General features: G+C 39.9%; 1 protein-coding gene across 2 annotated transcripts; it reads right to left on the reverse strand.

Annotated features, from left to right (window-relative positions):
- Positions 1-287: 287 nt before the first annotated feature.
- On the reverse strand, positions 288-7,804 carry desma (desmin a). 2 transcript variants are annotated; one of them, XM_086267863.1, is made up of 11 exons: positions 7,124-7,804; positions 5,284-5,344; positions 4,997-5,092; positions 3,933-4,094; positions 3,724-3,849; positions 3,403-3,513; positions 3,174-3,283; positions 3,030-3,082; positions 2,411-2,502; positions 2,205-2,243; positions 288-1,710 (listed from the first exon to the last, which is right to left on the reverse strand). In XM_086267863.1, exons 1-11 carry the CDS (start codon positions 7,696-7,698, stop codon positions 1,669-1,671), a joined length of 1,467 nt encoding a protein of 488 aa, XP_086123989.1. In that variant the 5' UTR covers positions 7,699-7,804; the 3' UTR covers positions 288-1,668. The 2 variants fall into 2 exon arrangements, with proteins under 2 accessions (XP_086123989.1, XP_086123990.1); XM_086267864.1 differs by lacking the exon at positions 2,205-2,243 and having other exon boundaries at positions 7,124-7,803.
- Between the last annotated feature and the right edge of the window lie 6,948 nt (positions 7,805-14,752).

Consider the following 14,752-nt stretch of genomic DNA (forward strand, 5'->3'; position numbering starts at 1 on the left):
TATGAGCTTCAAAATATCATTTTTACTCTGCAGGTGTTGGCTGTGATAAAGAGCTGCTTAAGAATCATTAACATAAGTAATGGAGAAAAATCAAGCATCTGGATTTCCAGTCAGTTGCATTCTTATGTGCTCTGACAGTGTAGGTTTCAGGCTACATTAGCAGTGTAGCTTCATTACAAACTGCAGCAGTTATATAACAACAAATACAACAGCAAAACTAATCAAGAAATAAGAAGTGCAGTAATGCTTGAAGCTTTTTGCTTCCTAGGAAAAAAGAGGAGAGTTCACAGAAGTGAGGAAACTTTATTTAGAGGGAAAAGAACACAGGAGCAGTTTGCCCTTTCTGTTGATTCGGTGATGAAAGCACACCGTCATGGCTCCACTAATTACTGGAGTAGCAGTCACATACTTCTTTATGTTATTCAGCGTAATTATCTCTTTCTAGATCTTCCCCGTGTCTCTGTCTCACAATAACCTTTTCATTATATTTGTCCTCTGTTTTTCTCTTCTTCCCGTCTTGCTCTTTCTTGCAGGCTCATTTATTGTTTCTGTGTTTCCTTTTTCTCTCCTCCACCCCAACAAATTTTTATCTCTGATGACATTTTCAGTCCAGTGGCTTTAGAAACAAACTGCACAGACTGTAATTCTTGTTGCTCTGCTAATCTGCTTTTGCTGGAGACCAAGAATGACAAAGGGCCGCTCGTTAATGTGCCCTTGTTTCGTTTTCCTTGCACCAAGATCAGACTGGTTACTGATAAATTCAAGAAAGCCACAACTCGTGTTTTGTGTATAGAAGAAAATTAAATGTTGACAGAAGAGTGTTACGCTTGGCTGGGGGAGCTAGTATCTTTTGGAAAGCTAAAACGGGCCACATCAGTTGATGCATGCAGTGGGAAGAGAAAGTTCATAAAGATTTGGATGAAAATGCACGCATGCTGTCTGAGGAATGCTAATGCCTAGAGATATGAGTTACAGAATTTGAATAAACTTTCTGCCCAGCAAGTGAAATCTTTTATTTGAGTTTTTGTCAGAGCGAAGGAGGATACCATGGTTACTCATACACATACCATCAGACACGTAGCACATGCTGGAGAGCTCAAAGGTCAAAACACAACTGAGTTCCTATTTCAAACCAACATCTCACTTTCCTTGAATCAGTTACAGAGATAGCCTATCTTAATCAATCGATGTGCATACACATGTAAAAATCCTGGAATACACACAGTGAAATTTATCTGACTGCGGTGCTTCAGTCAAATTGATCTGCCATTGATTGCTACAGTGGGTGATGGGATAATTCGGCAGTACGAGCTGTACTCATTTGAAATATTACTCTTACCACTAAAATATTTTTGCAGACAAGATAGATGCAAGATACTTTTCTTTTGCAGCGAAAAGTAACACAAATACAGAAAAACATCCTGGAATGCCCTTCATTTAAAACAAGGCTAAAGGCATTATGCCTCTACACTGCGTCTTTCCTGTGACGCTTAAAGTAATTTATGTACGGATGTACAGTGGTTAAATTTCACTTCCATGACTGGTTACATAAAATGGTCAGCATTTTGTATCTAAAAGTAGGCACAGCTTATTAATCATTGTAATTCTAATAGGAAAAGATTTCATTATTGGTGCTATTTTTTTTTAAGTAACATTGTTTCTTCTTGTTTACATGATGTCTTGCTGGTGCTGTGTCGACTCACTGACAACCTGTGGAAGGGGAAAAAAGGGGACACTGTAAATTGATACAAAAGGGAAAGAGTCTATTTTCGCTATGCACAGTGTCTGCATAAACGGTGTGAGAAAACACCCCATCTGCCGTGCTAGTCTGGCAATAAAGTTCTACTTAAGCTTAACATTCAGTGCAGGTGTTATGCTTAAGGTGAAGGACTGTGCTGGGACCAACTGGAGCGCTGACAGTGAAGGTGCTTGTTCAGGGAAGCCGGTGCTGTAACTTTCATGAAAGTGTCTGTACCCGGATTGATTCAAACTACAAGATTTCAGGGATAACAAAGAGAATAGAAGCTAAAACAGCTTTGCTACTATGTTGCCACATTTGTATGTGTAGACAGTTATGAAAATGTAGTGGCTGTGATTGACAAATGCAAGAAGGAACGTATCCTTATTAAATCTGGTAGCTTGTTTCAACCCGCTGATGTGAGCAGACAATCAGAAGGCAGGTGTGATACTGAAACCAGACTTACACATGAGGCATTAGCACTCTGGCTCATAGAATATTTAATCTGGATGAGAATATAGTAAATCAGAATGGTTTGGTTGAAAAAAAATATAAGTTATAATTTACTAGCGCTTTTGTAGTTCATTAGGGTACCTCAACATGGACATTTTTGTGCATAAAAGTGTATATTTGTGTGTATGCCTGTGTGTGCATGTACGTGTGAGCTCAAACCTCTCCATCGCGGGTCTCAATGGTCTTGATGAGAACAGTCTTCTTGGAGTGAACCTCTGATGAGCGCTGATGCTGGGACTCAGGACTGGTCTCTGTAGGAACAAATTCACACATGCAGCTCTTTCATAAACTGCTTTAATTCTTTCTGCAGCTACACTGAGATAATTTAGTCACTGATATTAGTTAAGCATTGCACTTAGAAGTTTTGAGCTTTGAACAATTTCACATGGCTGTAACATTAATGGAACATCCCCACAACATCCTTGTGTTAACTTTAAGCTGTCACAAAGTGCTCAGATGGGAGGTACTAACAGAGACTAATTGCACCTTCTTACTGTTAATCTATTAAATGAAGAGGGTAAGTCATATGATTATTAATGAAGGTTAATTCTTGCCTCCCTGAACCACAGAGGCATGAAGGTTTTAGTCATATATCCCCACACAGTGGTCAGAATGTGTCACTGCAAAGACACTATATGTAATGCCCTTATAATAGCAGCTACCATATACAGTCACAGCCTATAATTAGACCTTTTATCATCCCCCCTTATTGACTCATGCCCAATAGATTTTAACGGTATTTACGCGTGACAGGAATAAAGGGTGCAACTTCTCATACCTCTAAATCCAATGGAAGAATAAGCAGACTGGACAGGTATGGTGGTAGTGATTCTACAGAAAGAGGAGCATAACAAATCAGTAATGAGTACGACATAAATGCAAAATCACAAAAAATTAAGGTAATTTTAGGACAGAAACACACCTGCTCTCCTCTCCTTCCAGCAGCTTGCGGTAGGTGGCAATTTCAATATCGAGGGCCATCTTCACATTGAGGAGGTCCTGGTACTCCCTCAGGTGGCGGGCCATATCATCCTTGAAATCAGTGTGTAAGAAGTGCTTAAAATATAGTTTTCACCAAACACAAAATCCTGCTACTTCTATTACCCAGTGTGAAATGCAAAAGATCAGCATGACATATCTAAGCGTATTACTTTCATCTTAGCAATATCTTCCTCGAGCCGTGCAATGGTATCTTGGTAACCAGTAGCCTCGCGGGCCATGCGATCCTCCATGTCTCTCATCTGGCGCAGCAGAGACTCATTCTGCAAAGAAACAGAGACATGAAGTCCTTGAAAAGAAGGGATAAGAAGCTTGAAAGAGAGTAAACGCACCTAAAAGAAACAGAAGTTTATGGCTGTTTATGGCTGAAAATATGGTTATCAAGGAAATGTAAAGATGATATCAATCAGAAAGAAGAAATGTAAAATCAGAAGCCAAAAAAGAAAGTGAGAAAAGTTGCTACAAATACTCACAGTGCCCTTCAGTGAGTCAATCTCGCAAGTGTAGGACTGGATCTGGTGTCTGAATTCCATGGTCTCCTGCTTGGCCTGACGCAGTGCATCATTGTTCTTGTTCACGGCCTGGTTCAGATCAGACACCTGAAGACAGAAGACAGGAGGATTAACAGTGCAACAGCTAAGAACTACTATGTGCATTTTACGTGTGCATGCCTCCATTCTACCTTAGACTTGTACCATTCTTCAGCCTCTGCAATGTTTTTGGCAGCAATGGCTTCGTACTGCATGCGGATGTCCCTCAGAGCAGCAGTGAGGTCGGGCTTAGACATATCCATCTGGATCTGCACCTGAGTGTCCTGAATCTGGCTCTGCAGCTCACGGATTTCCTGCAAGGAGTCCAGAAAAAGTCAAACTCCGCTCGTGTCAAAATGATGAATAAGCAAACATGTGAGTAGCTACCGGGACATTAAAACGATACCTGCTAATTCAGTTGACAAGTTAAAAATAATTCAACGTGCGATAACACGTCAGATCAGAATATTTACATATAGAAATCTAATGTGTCAAATTACAAATTCACCCAGCTGTCGACTGATGCATTCTGTTAGCAACAGGCTTTTTTTTAAATTAGCCAGCCTGGATTGCACTCAGTTGTTGTCTGATCTAACTGAAAGTTATAAATAGCTTTGCATCTGTTCACAGGCACACCCTCTTTTTCTCTGTCACACAACAGCTGACAGAGTCTTTTGACCAATCAGCACTTTGGCATTTCTGGCAGGTCAAAGTTCAAGCAAAGAAGACAAAATGAGAAGAAGGGACTTCAGCTGTGCAGACATGTGTCTGAGTGTGTGGCTCAGAATATCATTTGATATCTGTAAGTGTATAAGGTTAGATCTTTCTGTTGCCCTGTAATAGTTAAATGACTGTTAAATTTTCCTACAGACATGAATTTACGTAGATGGGAACGATATCTGTGCTTTAACATCAGTAGGTGGATTTAAGTACGATGTCTTTGATCTCATGAAGAGCTGCATGCCTGTGGAGACTCAGATCTAATATCACAGCACAGTATAGTAACACACACAGGTGTTATATGATACACTATACACCATCCTAGTGACACACATAATAGATATAGAGAGGAAGGGTAGTTTTTACTGCTCTCTTATTTCCCAAGTGGTTGCTACAGCGAATGGATCGGATTTTATGCCAGATGCCATTCCAGACGCAACCCTCCCACCGCCTAATTGTGTGAAGCCAGCCAACCAAAGTTGGTAAATCAGCAAACCTCTTCATGAATCTTCTTGAGGAAGGCAATCTCTTCTTGCAGACTCTCAATACGTCTCTCCAGGTCCAGCCTAGCGAGAGTGGCACTGTCGACATCCTAGATAAGAGAAGAGAATGGCAAAAAAGAAAATGACCAATAACCAACACATTTAAAAAAATGTTAAAATAAGAAGAAAATTAAAGGAGAAAAATGACTGCTCAACCAAAGGAGGCAAAGTTTCTCTGTTTTGGACTGAAGAGAAAATGACTGAGCTATAGATGAGTGATTTAAGGAAATGGAAGACTTACAGATCTGAAAGCAGACAGGTTGTTCTCAGCTTCTTCCTTCTGGTGAATCTCTTCTTGCAGTCTGCCAGAATGACAGCAACATACAAAAAGGAAAAGAGCGAAAAAGAAAGCGGAAAGTTGAAACAAAAGTGAAGACAAACTGTTGGAGTGAACAGCTTTTCCCCCCAGGGATCACTTACTAGACAGATAAACTAGTTACCACCTCTCAGTCCTCCAGCCTTTCTGCTCTTTTCGTCTCTCAGTAAATTCAGAAGAATAGAACCGGCATAGACAATGAAACATCAAAGTTCAAGCTTTTATTTGTATCCATGTCCACACACACGCACACTTCTGCACTTGCTCTTTGAGTCCTAAAGCTCTGTTGCAGCTGTCACACTGTCAGAATCAGAATGGTAACAGTGTGAGAGCAACACAGGCCTGTCCCGGTGCAGTTTCCAGAATTAGCATTTCGCCGTGCGCTTTGAACAACTGGAAAATGCAGAAAAAAATGCTGTCATGCACCTCACACATAATCACTACCGACACAAATACACACAGCAGATGCTATTGGCATTTTTTTTGCGGTTTTGAATCATGTCATCGTCCATGGAAACGTTCAGTGAGAATGTTCAATGAGAATGTCAGCGTGCATGCGTTGCAACTGTTTGCATGTGATATTAGGAGCAGCTGGTGCTTTAACAAGTTTCACTGAACGTTTCAGGCAACCATTTGAGCAGGCGTGATACACAGAGAGTGAAGAGTCAGAGTGCTGTGTGTGTTTGAGCCTGTCTTTTGATATACATTTTATTTAAGTGATGCTGCATGCAGCATCTCGCAGTGACAGAATTTCACAGAGATGATTTAGTCGCTCCAAATAGATTATTCAGCGATACACCCACACTGCAGCTCCCCGTGCTTTTCTCTCTCTCTCATGCTCACGTTCTGTCACATATGCAGTGCACATAGAAGGAATGTGTATTTGGTGGACTGGCTTTTGAAAATTTTTCACTTTTTTAGATTTCTTCTTCTTTAAACTCACCAAACAAACAGGCCGTGTGTATACACTTATTTTTATCTGTCTACTTCTCTCATGTCTGACTGCTTTCTGTCGAGCTGAAACTTAATCTGTCTGCTTGTGAGTCTCAACTCTATTCCTATGAACCTGCAGATCTCCCTCTCTCTCTCTTGCTCTCAATTTTCTTCTGCTGTGTCTCTCGTGAATAAATTATAAAACACCTTTGTAATAAGCCATTGGACCGTAACAATTACTGAAGCATTCCTATTCTCAAATCTCTCCTTTGTTACTTTGTTGTTTTCATTTTTCCCAAAAGAGGAGAGACACTCTTTAGAAATCAATGAGTTGTACTTGATGCCACTTGTTTGTTTTATTTTTAACACACTGGATAAAACGTTTTAAAGTCTCCTCCCCCCCTTCTGCTTTCCCGTCTTCCGATTTTCTCCTTCTGTTCCATCTGATAGAGGTTTGGTGTGTTGCCAGAATGTGCGATAGCACCTTCCAGAGTGGGGGGAGGGGGGGGGATGTGAGGTCACAAATATTTATTGTATCACATGATTTTTTTTTATTTTTTATAAATGTAACAGAATGAGCTTTTCTTTAAGTAAAAAAGGATCACATCCCCCATGTTTCAGTTAATTCAAACTATTCCATTTGTTTGGCTTTAGACTTAACATGAGACTCCTGTGTACTCCTACATGTGAGTGCATGTGTTTCCAGTAGCTCACTTATATTAAAGCCATATTACATGAGTCAGTTTTTTATATATATATTTTTCTTTACTCATCATTTGTTCATGAAGATGTTTATCTACATATTGGCCCAGTCCCATCAATCCAAGCTTACCTGAGCTTAAGTTTCTGCAGGTCATCGGCCAGGTTGTCTCTCTCCACCTCCACTCTGGCACGCTGGTTGGTGATGGCCTCTATCTGCCTCCTCAGCTCCCTCATTTCCTCCTCATACAGCTCAGCCACACGCCCAGGCCCCTCGCGGCCCCTGAGCTTCTCGATCTCCACTGTCAGCGCGGCATTCTGCTGCTCCAGGAAACGCACCTTCTCAATGTAGCTAGCAAAGCGGTCATTGAGGTGCTGAAGCTCAGCCTTCTCATTGGTCCTTGTGTTGAGGAAGTCTTGGTTCATGGCGTCTGCAAGGTTGAAGTCGAGCTTCTCCCCGGCATAGGTGCGCATGGCCTTGGAGGAGCCGAGCCCGGCCCCAGAAGACAAGTTGAAGCTAGAATAAGAGGGAATGCCGGTGCTCTTGACTTCGTAGACTCTGCTAGACATACGGCTAGAAGCGGAGCTGTGGGCTCCTCCTAGAGAGGAGGAGAACATCGATGACAGTGGTGTTGACCCAACACCAGAGCCAAAGGTGCGACGGTACGAGGAAGCACTCTGGGCTGAGGAGCTGTAGGACTTGCTCATGGCTGGTTGAGTTGTTGGTTGAGTTGTAGATTTGATGGAACCGCTTGAGGTGCTGAGACCCAACTGTCCCACTGGGCAACTGGGAAGAAAACTAAGTGAAGAAATGCCAGCCACTGAGTGCAACTATTTGTAGCTCTACCACCCCCACACACACTCATAAACCCAACCCCTCTTCTTGATGTCTCTGTTCACCCCATCTGCACTCCCACTACTCCACCCCGCCACTGTATCACAACCCCTTTTTTCATTGATTACTTTTGGCATTTTAAATCAGTCTGGAAGATTCCTTCATTGGTTAAGATGCATTAACAGTTCTTCAAATTTTACCCAACAAGTCTTTTTAAAAAATATATTTTTCATAACTGCCTCATTAGTAGTGGCTTTTTAAACCCCAGATTTAAGGGCATGAGGTGAAAATTAAATAGCTCTGCTAACCAGTGTTAATCAATGTGAAAATGTATCATAATTGTAATTATGATTTGAGTTTTTTATTTTGGCTGTTCTAGCTTTATTTTCTCTGCGTAGTTCATTGTAGAAGATGTTCACTAAAAATGACTTATACAGGTTTTTAGGAAATTGCTCAGAGGACATTTTTGTTCAGTTCATTGTCATCTCTTGAGATGTTATCTGTTGGACTAAAAGCCTTTCTTTCATATTTCTTTATGCTCTTCAGCGATGCATTTTTGTCCAGCCTTCTTTTTCTTGTCTTTCAGCCTCTCCCTACCCCCCTTGTTGCACCTTTTGCCAGCCCTTGATTCAGCTGTTGAAGGGATCTGGTTTCACGATGGCCTTCTGCATGTATGTCTGTTTGACGATGGATGATCGAATGAATGGGTGTAAAAATCAGTCAGACAGTCCCTTCCCTTTTGTGCAGTAAGTCTAATATGGGAAGTTTTGATAGAAATGATCAGGAGCTGTTAGAAACACTGCATCAAATCATGGTTATATTTTGTATGAAGCTTCACTTAGTGGAAATTGTCCAACTTAATTCAAAGAAACTAAAGAAAGAGGCTAAAGAAACTGGCTCAGAAAAGCACATAACCAAAATTAACATGAATGATTGTTCTAAAATATGGCCAACATCATGTTAAAATTACCATTTTGTGTTATAAGTAAGTGGAAAGAATGTGTTCTGCTCTGTCCTAATGTAGCACATCAGAATTTATTATATGGATTGTTTAAATTAGTATGAAGCTATAGAGTTACAATAGAGTTATGTAGCCTTGGTTATATAAGAAATATGACTGACTACTGCCAGGAAGGTCACACGCTCAGCTTTGTCATCAGAGCTCTCTACCCGACTCGCACACACCCAGAGCAGATGGATACATCTGTGTGTATCAGTCGAGCGCTATCTTGTTACATGCATCCTGAATATTTAAAATAGTTAATGTCAATGCAAGTTGCAACTTTGTGTAATTCCATATATGAGTGTTTTAAATTTGTCAAATTTCTCAGCTCAGGAAAAAAAGAAAGAATGAAAAAGAAATCCATCCCAAAAGTTTTACCCATTACAACACAGTTCTGACATAATACACAATCACAATGCTGTCATTGCAAGCATATTGAAAATTCTTTGTTAGATTTCAGTGTAGATTGTGTTTCTGAATATTATGAAAATGTAAATATTAATGTAAATATTATTTTGCCACAAGTAGAAAATGTAAGGAAAGTCCAGCATTTTCTGAAATACATATAAAATCCAGCGTTGTTGAAGGCTGGAGCCTATAGGATGAGGAAATTAATGTAATGATCTCACTGGCTGCAGCTGAAAGCATACTAACACTTGAGGAATCTCTTCCCTCTCATGTGTCATAGCTGTGTAATGATGATAAAAAGGATGATGATGACTAACTCTGGTTCTGTAGGATGCTAAATATTCCTCTGAGTGCAATCTACCAGATAAAAAAGCAATGCTTACAACAGAACAAAGGCATAAAAGTACAAATATCTGAGCTGTTTTGCAAAATTTAAAACCCTGTCTGTAGCATTTCAGTTCTGAATCAAAGAGGAAACATGCCACTAACGTACGTGGGAGTTGTGGCTGTTGGAGGAGTTGTGTGTGGTCGTGCACATATTTGCGTTTCACAGAGAAAGTCTGCATGTCAGCTGCAAATGGTGTCAACTCTATTTTTAGATTTCTCGTTTGAACTCTGTTGTGTGGCCACTGGACTGGAGATAGAGCTTGACTACTTTTACTGCCATGCTGTGAGATTATTGTAGCTGCTAATCAAAGTCAGATAGAAAATATAAATAGGCCTGACCTAAATTGGCTCACTACACAAACTGTCTGGTGCCAGGTCATTATTACCAGATAAGAGTGATTCAAGATGGATCTCTTGCAACATCAACAACAAAGGCTTCTTGCATTCCTTTAAAGTAAACAAGAAACATCAAAAACCTGAAGAATTTATGAAAAGCACTTCTCTGTGGGAGCTCAAGAATTTTTCAAATTAAAATTCTTTAAATATTCCTGTCACATTTCATGAGCTATAACATAGTAATAAGGGGGTCACTATTACTTCAGTAAAGGTCAGACAGCTTGGATGGTGAATAATTAAGCCCCATCTTATCTTAATGACCTTAAAGTACTGTATCACATTATTAGAGCACTTTCCTCTCAGACTGCTGGTTTACTTGTGGTTGCTAGAGTATTTAAAAGTAGAACGGAGGCAAAGTCTTCAGTTTTCAGGCCCCTCTTGGTGGAGCCAGCTCCCAGTTTGGATTCAGGATACAGAAAACCTCTCTGCTTTTAAGATTAGGCTTAAAACCTTCCATTTTGATAAAGCATGTAGGATCATATTATTCCCATGATGCACTAAGGATTTCTTTTCTTTGCCCATCTTTTCTTCACTCTGTGTGTTTATTCACCTCTCTGCATTCAATCATCAGTTGTTATTAATCTCTGGCTCTCTTCTACATTGTGTCTTTGCCCTGTCTTCTTCCCTTTACTCGAACCAGTCACAGCAGATGGCCATCCTTCTCTGAGCCTGGTTCTGTTGGGGGCTTCTTCCTGTTAAGAGGGAGTTTTTCCTTCCCACTGTGGCTAAAGTGCTTGGTGAAAGGGGGTCATATGATTGTTGGGGTTTTCTCTGTTTTCTTTATATTATTGTAGGGTCTTCGCCTTACAATATAAAGTTCCTTGGGGGAACTAAATAGGGAAATACAATTATTAAAATTCATATTTGGTATTAGTATCAGTCTGTCAGTCTAAAGTCAGTCACTAAAATATCCAATCATTATTATTAACAAAAATAACATATTTTTGAGTTTTTAGTCTTCATATGTAATGAATCATAATAGGTGATCTGACTTTTCTGAGGTTGATATTATATGAATCTATATGAATCATATGAATGAAGTGCTTAATTTAGTTTAATTCTTTGGCTTATGAATTATTATTTGTCAAACAAATGTGATTTACTTTACCCTCCACTGCCAGCTTCTTTAGTGGTGATTAGCACATTTTAGCATGCTCACATGACAAAAAATAAAAACAATCGTGATCATGATCAAAATTAACAACGAGCTACCTGTTAAATATCACCATGTGGGCAATGTTCTCATTGTGAGGATGCTAGCATGCTCACAATGTTACATGGGAGTATTTAACTAAAGTGCAGCTCAATCCACAAACACTGGGATTCAAGGACTTGCTAGGCTCCCTTCTGTGGAGCAGGGAAATTATTTTACTGCTATTGTTAAATAATCATCATTATTACCATTGCATTAATAATATAATCTGGAGTTTATATTGCATTCAGGGGTTGAACAGTGTGTGTCTTTCAGAAAGGCTAAAAGTCACAGGCTGACAGGAAACAGGCTTGCAGAGAGTTTGCAGAAGCAGGAAGTTATTTTGAGCAGCAGGCTAAGACGAGGCTTTAACAATGTAACAGATAGCTTTAAGATGGCCTTAAGATGTTTATGATGATGTTAATTTTGTATTTCAGATGCATCTGTGTATGCTCTGATTAAGTCGAAGATCAATTGCTGTCTGTAGCGATCTTCCCACACGTGTGTATTCATTAAAAATCATTGTTTGACCAAGAGCTTCTGGACCAAGGGTGGTTTGTACTCTCCCTCCTCAATTTTGAACCTTAACACTTCCAAGGCCATTTGATTGTTCCATCGCCAAAATCCCATCAAGTCTAGGTAAGATCCCTGTCTAGAATTGGACCAAAAAGTATATTACATTCTAATGATACCATTACTGAACATGAATCCTGTGGTCTATGTCATTCAATTCCCCATCCAGTTGCAAACATCTGTCAGACGAGGGAGCCTTTCACCCCAAGAAATAATGTGGGGACACCAGCAGAGATGATGGGAAAAATCTGATATGTGCTCGATGTGACTTGACTGTGGTATCTGCTGTCGTGGCAGGAGCAGTCATCCAGGTGTTTTCCCGTTAAAGAACACATCATTAGCTCAGGACAGAAAATGAGCTACCTACAAGTTGCCTAACAACCCCAGATTCATAACTAATACACCATGACCCATAGCCTAGAAAAGACACCCTTAAATTAGAACCAGATCCCAGAACGGCTGGGAAAAGCATTATAATACAGACACATGCACGCACCAAGTCTCAGAATATCAACAGTGCATAGCAGCCAAACCCTTTACTCAGGGCATGTCACAATTCTATTTTGGAAGTAGGATGCAACACTGCAGTATAAAAATATCAGCAGTAATTTCCCCACACACACCCCATACAATACAGCTTTATGCCTGTGTTCAACTCTTAGTTGGGAAATACCCAGACACTTTAGATATCCTTACACAGCACCCCCATGGAGGGTCTGGCTGACCCCAAATGTATCTTGGTTTGCATGACAACGACCCCAAACAGCCAGAGTAATAAAGAACAAGCCTATCTTCAGCAACAAGAAGGCTAAAGTGTCCTTCAAACGAACATATGATCTCCGATATGTCACCTTCCTCCTATAGGACAGCACTGATCTCAACCTCAGTAACAGAAAGATCTGTGACGATCTATATCCAAGGCAGAACTGTGGCAAATTCTTAGACCCTGTGGAATGCTAGGGCAGTCAAAAGCCATGCAACGTGGGTGACATGATGGGAAAATGGAACGATGTGAATACTGTTTGGGGATTGTTTTTTAGAGACTGAAACTAGAGAACATATAGACGATCTGTAAGCTTTTGTGGGAGTCCTGGAGAATCGTTACATAGCCCCTGCTTTATGGATACATTGTACGTGAAGGTGAATACACTTACAGTTTGGAAAATGAAAGAAAAAAACAAAAATTAGAAATTAAATATGATATAACTAGCATCTATAGGTGATTAGGGGTCAGGTGGTTTCATCATTCATGAACGCAGAATGCTTGTTGCCCTGCAACCACCCAAACATGCATACACACATGCCAAAGAGCTGAGCTCTAGCACAAAAGTGACTCTGGGACTAAAAGGATCCAAGTAAAGGCGAGGGGAGGAAAGAGACGTTCATGTGCATTTCTGTGTGTGCAGTATGTGTGCTTGCACATTAGTGATTACATACAAGTGTGTAACAACTTTATAGACCTCTTTTACAAGAGAACCTGTTCCAGATTTTTTTGGGTCTATCACAGGAGAGAGATATGATATCAAATGCCAGCAGAAGCACAATGTGCCTGAAATAGAGAGCAGCAGGCTCTGCATCAAACCATGTCAAACCATCAAATCATGAGTCACGCTAGATAGAAAGGCTACTTCCTATTTTATGAGACCCCAGTACAGCAGACAGTCAGCTGCTAAAATGAAGAGAAATTGATGCTCACAACAGGTATGCATTTAAAAGTGTAATGCAAATTTCATGACACAAATTTCACATATTATATGTTACCGACCAAACTGTAAGAAGGTCAAAGGTTTTAATCTGTTGGCTGAGGATAGGTAGTCAGCTGTCACAGATAAGTCATTTGGACATCTGACTTAAAAATAACAAGAAAAATAAATTGAATGTGCAGCAGTTGAAGGTTACATGCAGCATAGAGTCAGATAAACATATATTGTAAGCTAGTAGCATGATTATATATTTAATTCTTCTTCTCCTTTTTTTTAAAAACCTTTTTCTGTTGTTGTATTGGATCAGTACTATAAGTTAGTTTGACTGCTTTCAGCAAACACCACATGTGTAAAAGGAAATGATATGTATGCCCTTTCTAATCCCTGAGCTGTGTCATGATTTAAATATTTTATATATATGATAAAAAGCATTTTGAATGTTTTTGGTTTTGGTTTTTTGTTTTGTTTTTGTTTTCTTAGAGTGGTGTACCACCACCAACAGCAGCAGCCACAATCTAACAAGTGCCAACTGTTTTTTCACAGACACAAGATGGAGCAAGAGGACAAGCAGAAAAGAGAAAATGCTGTGGCACTGCTTACTCTGGGGGGGGGAAGAGAGTTCTGCCATATTTAGTGGAGTTTCTATTAGCTATAACTCATCAAGTGTTGACAAAAGAAAATTGCCTTGAGATAGAAGAACACACACACACACACAGTAATAATAATAATTAAGAATATAAATGTGTAGTCTACATAAACATTATATTTGGGAGAGGGCTCAGAGAGCCTTATTATGTGGGAATCCTTTCCCTTGGTCTGGTCTCCTATTACACTGTACTCCTACCTGAATTCACTGAAGGGCTGAAGAATTAACAATCTCGCCAAACCTTTGACTGTGGAGCACATTATTTTTTAACTATTTTAATAATAAACCAAAAACCTTTAGCGCTATTTTTTTTTTAAAAAGCCTCATATTTACTTTCAGCTACAAGAAAGTTAACCTCGGACAAATCCTTAATGAGGCAAGAAATTAAATATGGGGCTGTACTGTATACCGTTCAATTGATGCGACTGACACATGTGCACATGTGCACATGTTCGAAGGAAGAGAAATATATCTACATTTTACGTGAGAGGACGCACAAAAAAGAAAGAAAAAAAAAAGAAAAAAAATATGGATAACGAATGCATGACGTTCAGGAACGGGCGGACTATAAAAGTTAACGCTTTCGTTCACCATCCCTCCCCAGCCCCCTTTCTCAAAG

This window comes from Aulonocara sp. 'chitande type north' Nkhata Bay, linkage group LG16 (assembly GCF_057382095.1).
Source record: "Aulonocara sp. 'chitande type north' Nkhata Bay isolate Kocher_YH1m ecotype deep benthic linkage group LG16, A_spYH_male_GT1.1, whole genome shotgun sequence".
In the NCBI taxonomy this organism is placed as follows: Eukaryota; Metazoa; Chordata; class Actinopteri; order Cichliformes; family Cichlidae; genus Aulonocara; species Aulonocara sp. 'chitande type north' Nkhata Bay.

What these genes read in the sequence shown, in the direction of transcription:
- desma (XM_086267863.1), bottom strand. Translation starts at nt 7,698, where the DNA reads ATGAGCAAGTCCTACAGCTCCTCAGCCCAGAGTGCTTCCTCGTACCGT. An exon ending in AAGATATTGCTAAGATGAAA is followed by an intron (nt 3,284 to 3,402) that starts GTAATACGCTTA and finishes ACTGATTTCAAG; the next exon opens with GATGATATGGCCCGCCACCT. An exon ending in AGAGTGCTAATGCCTCATGT is followed by an intron (nt 1,711 to 2,204) that starts GTAAGTCTGGTT and finishes CCCCTTCCACAG; the next exon opens with GTTGTCAGTGAGTCGACACA.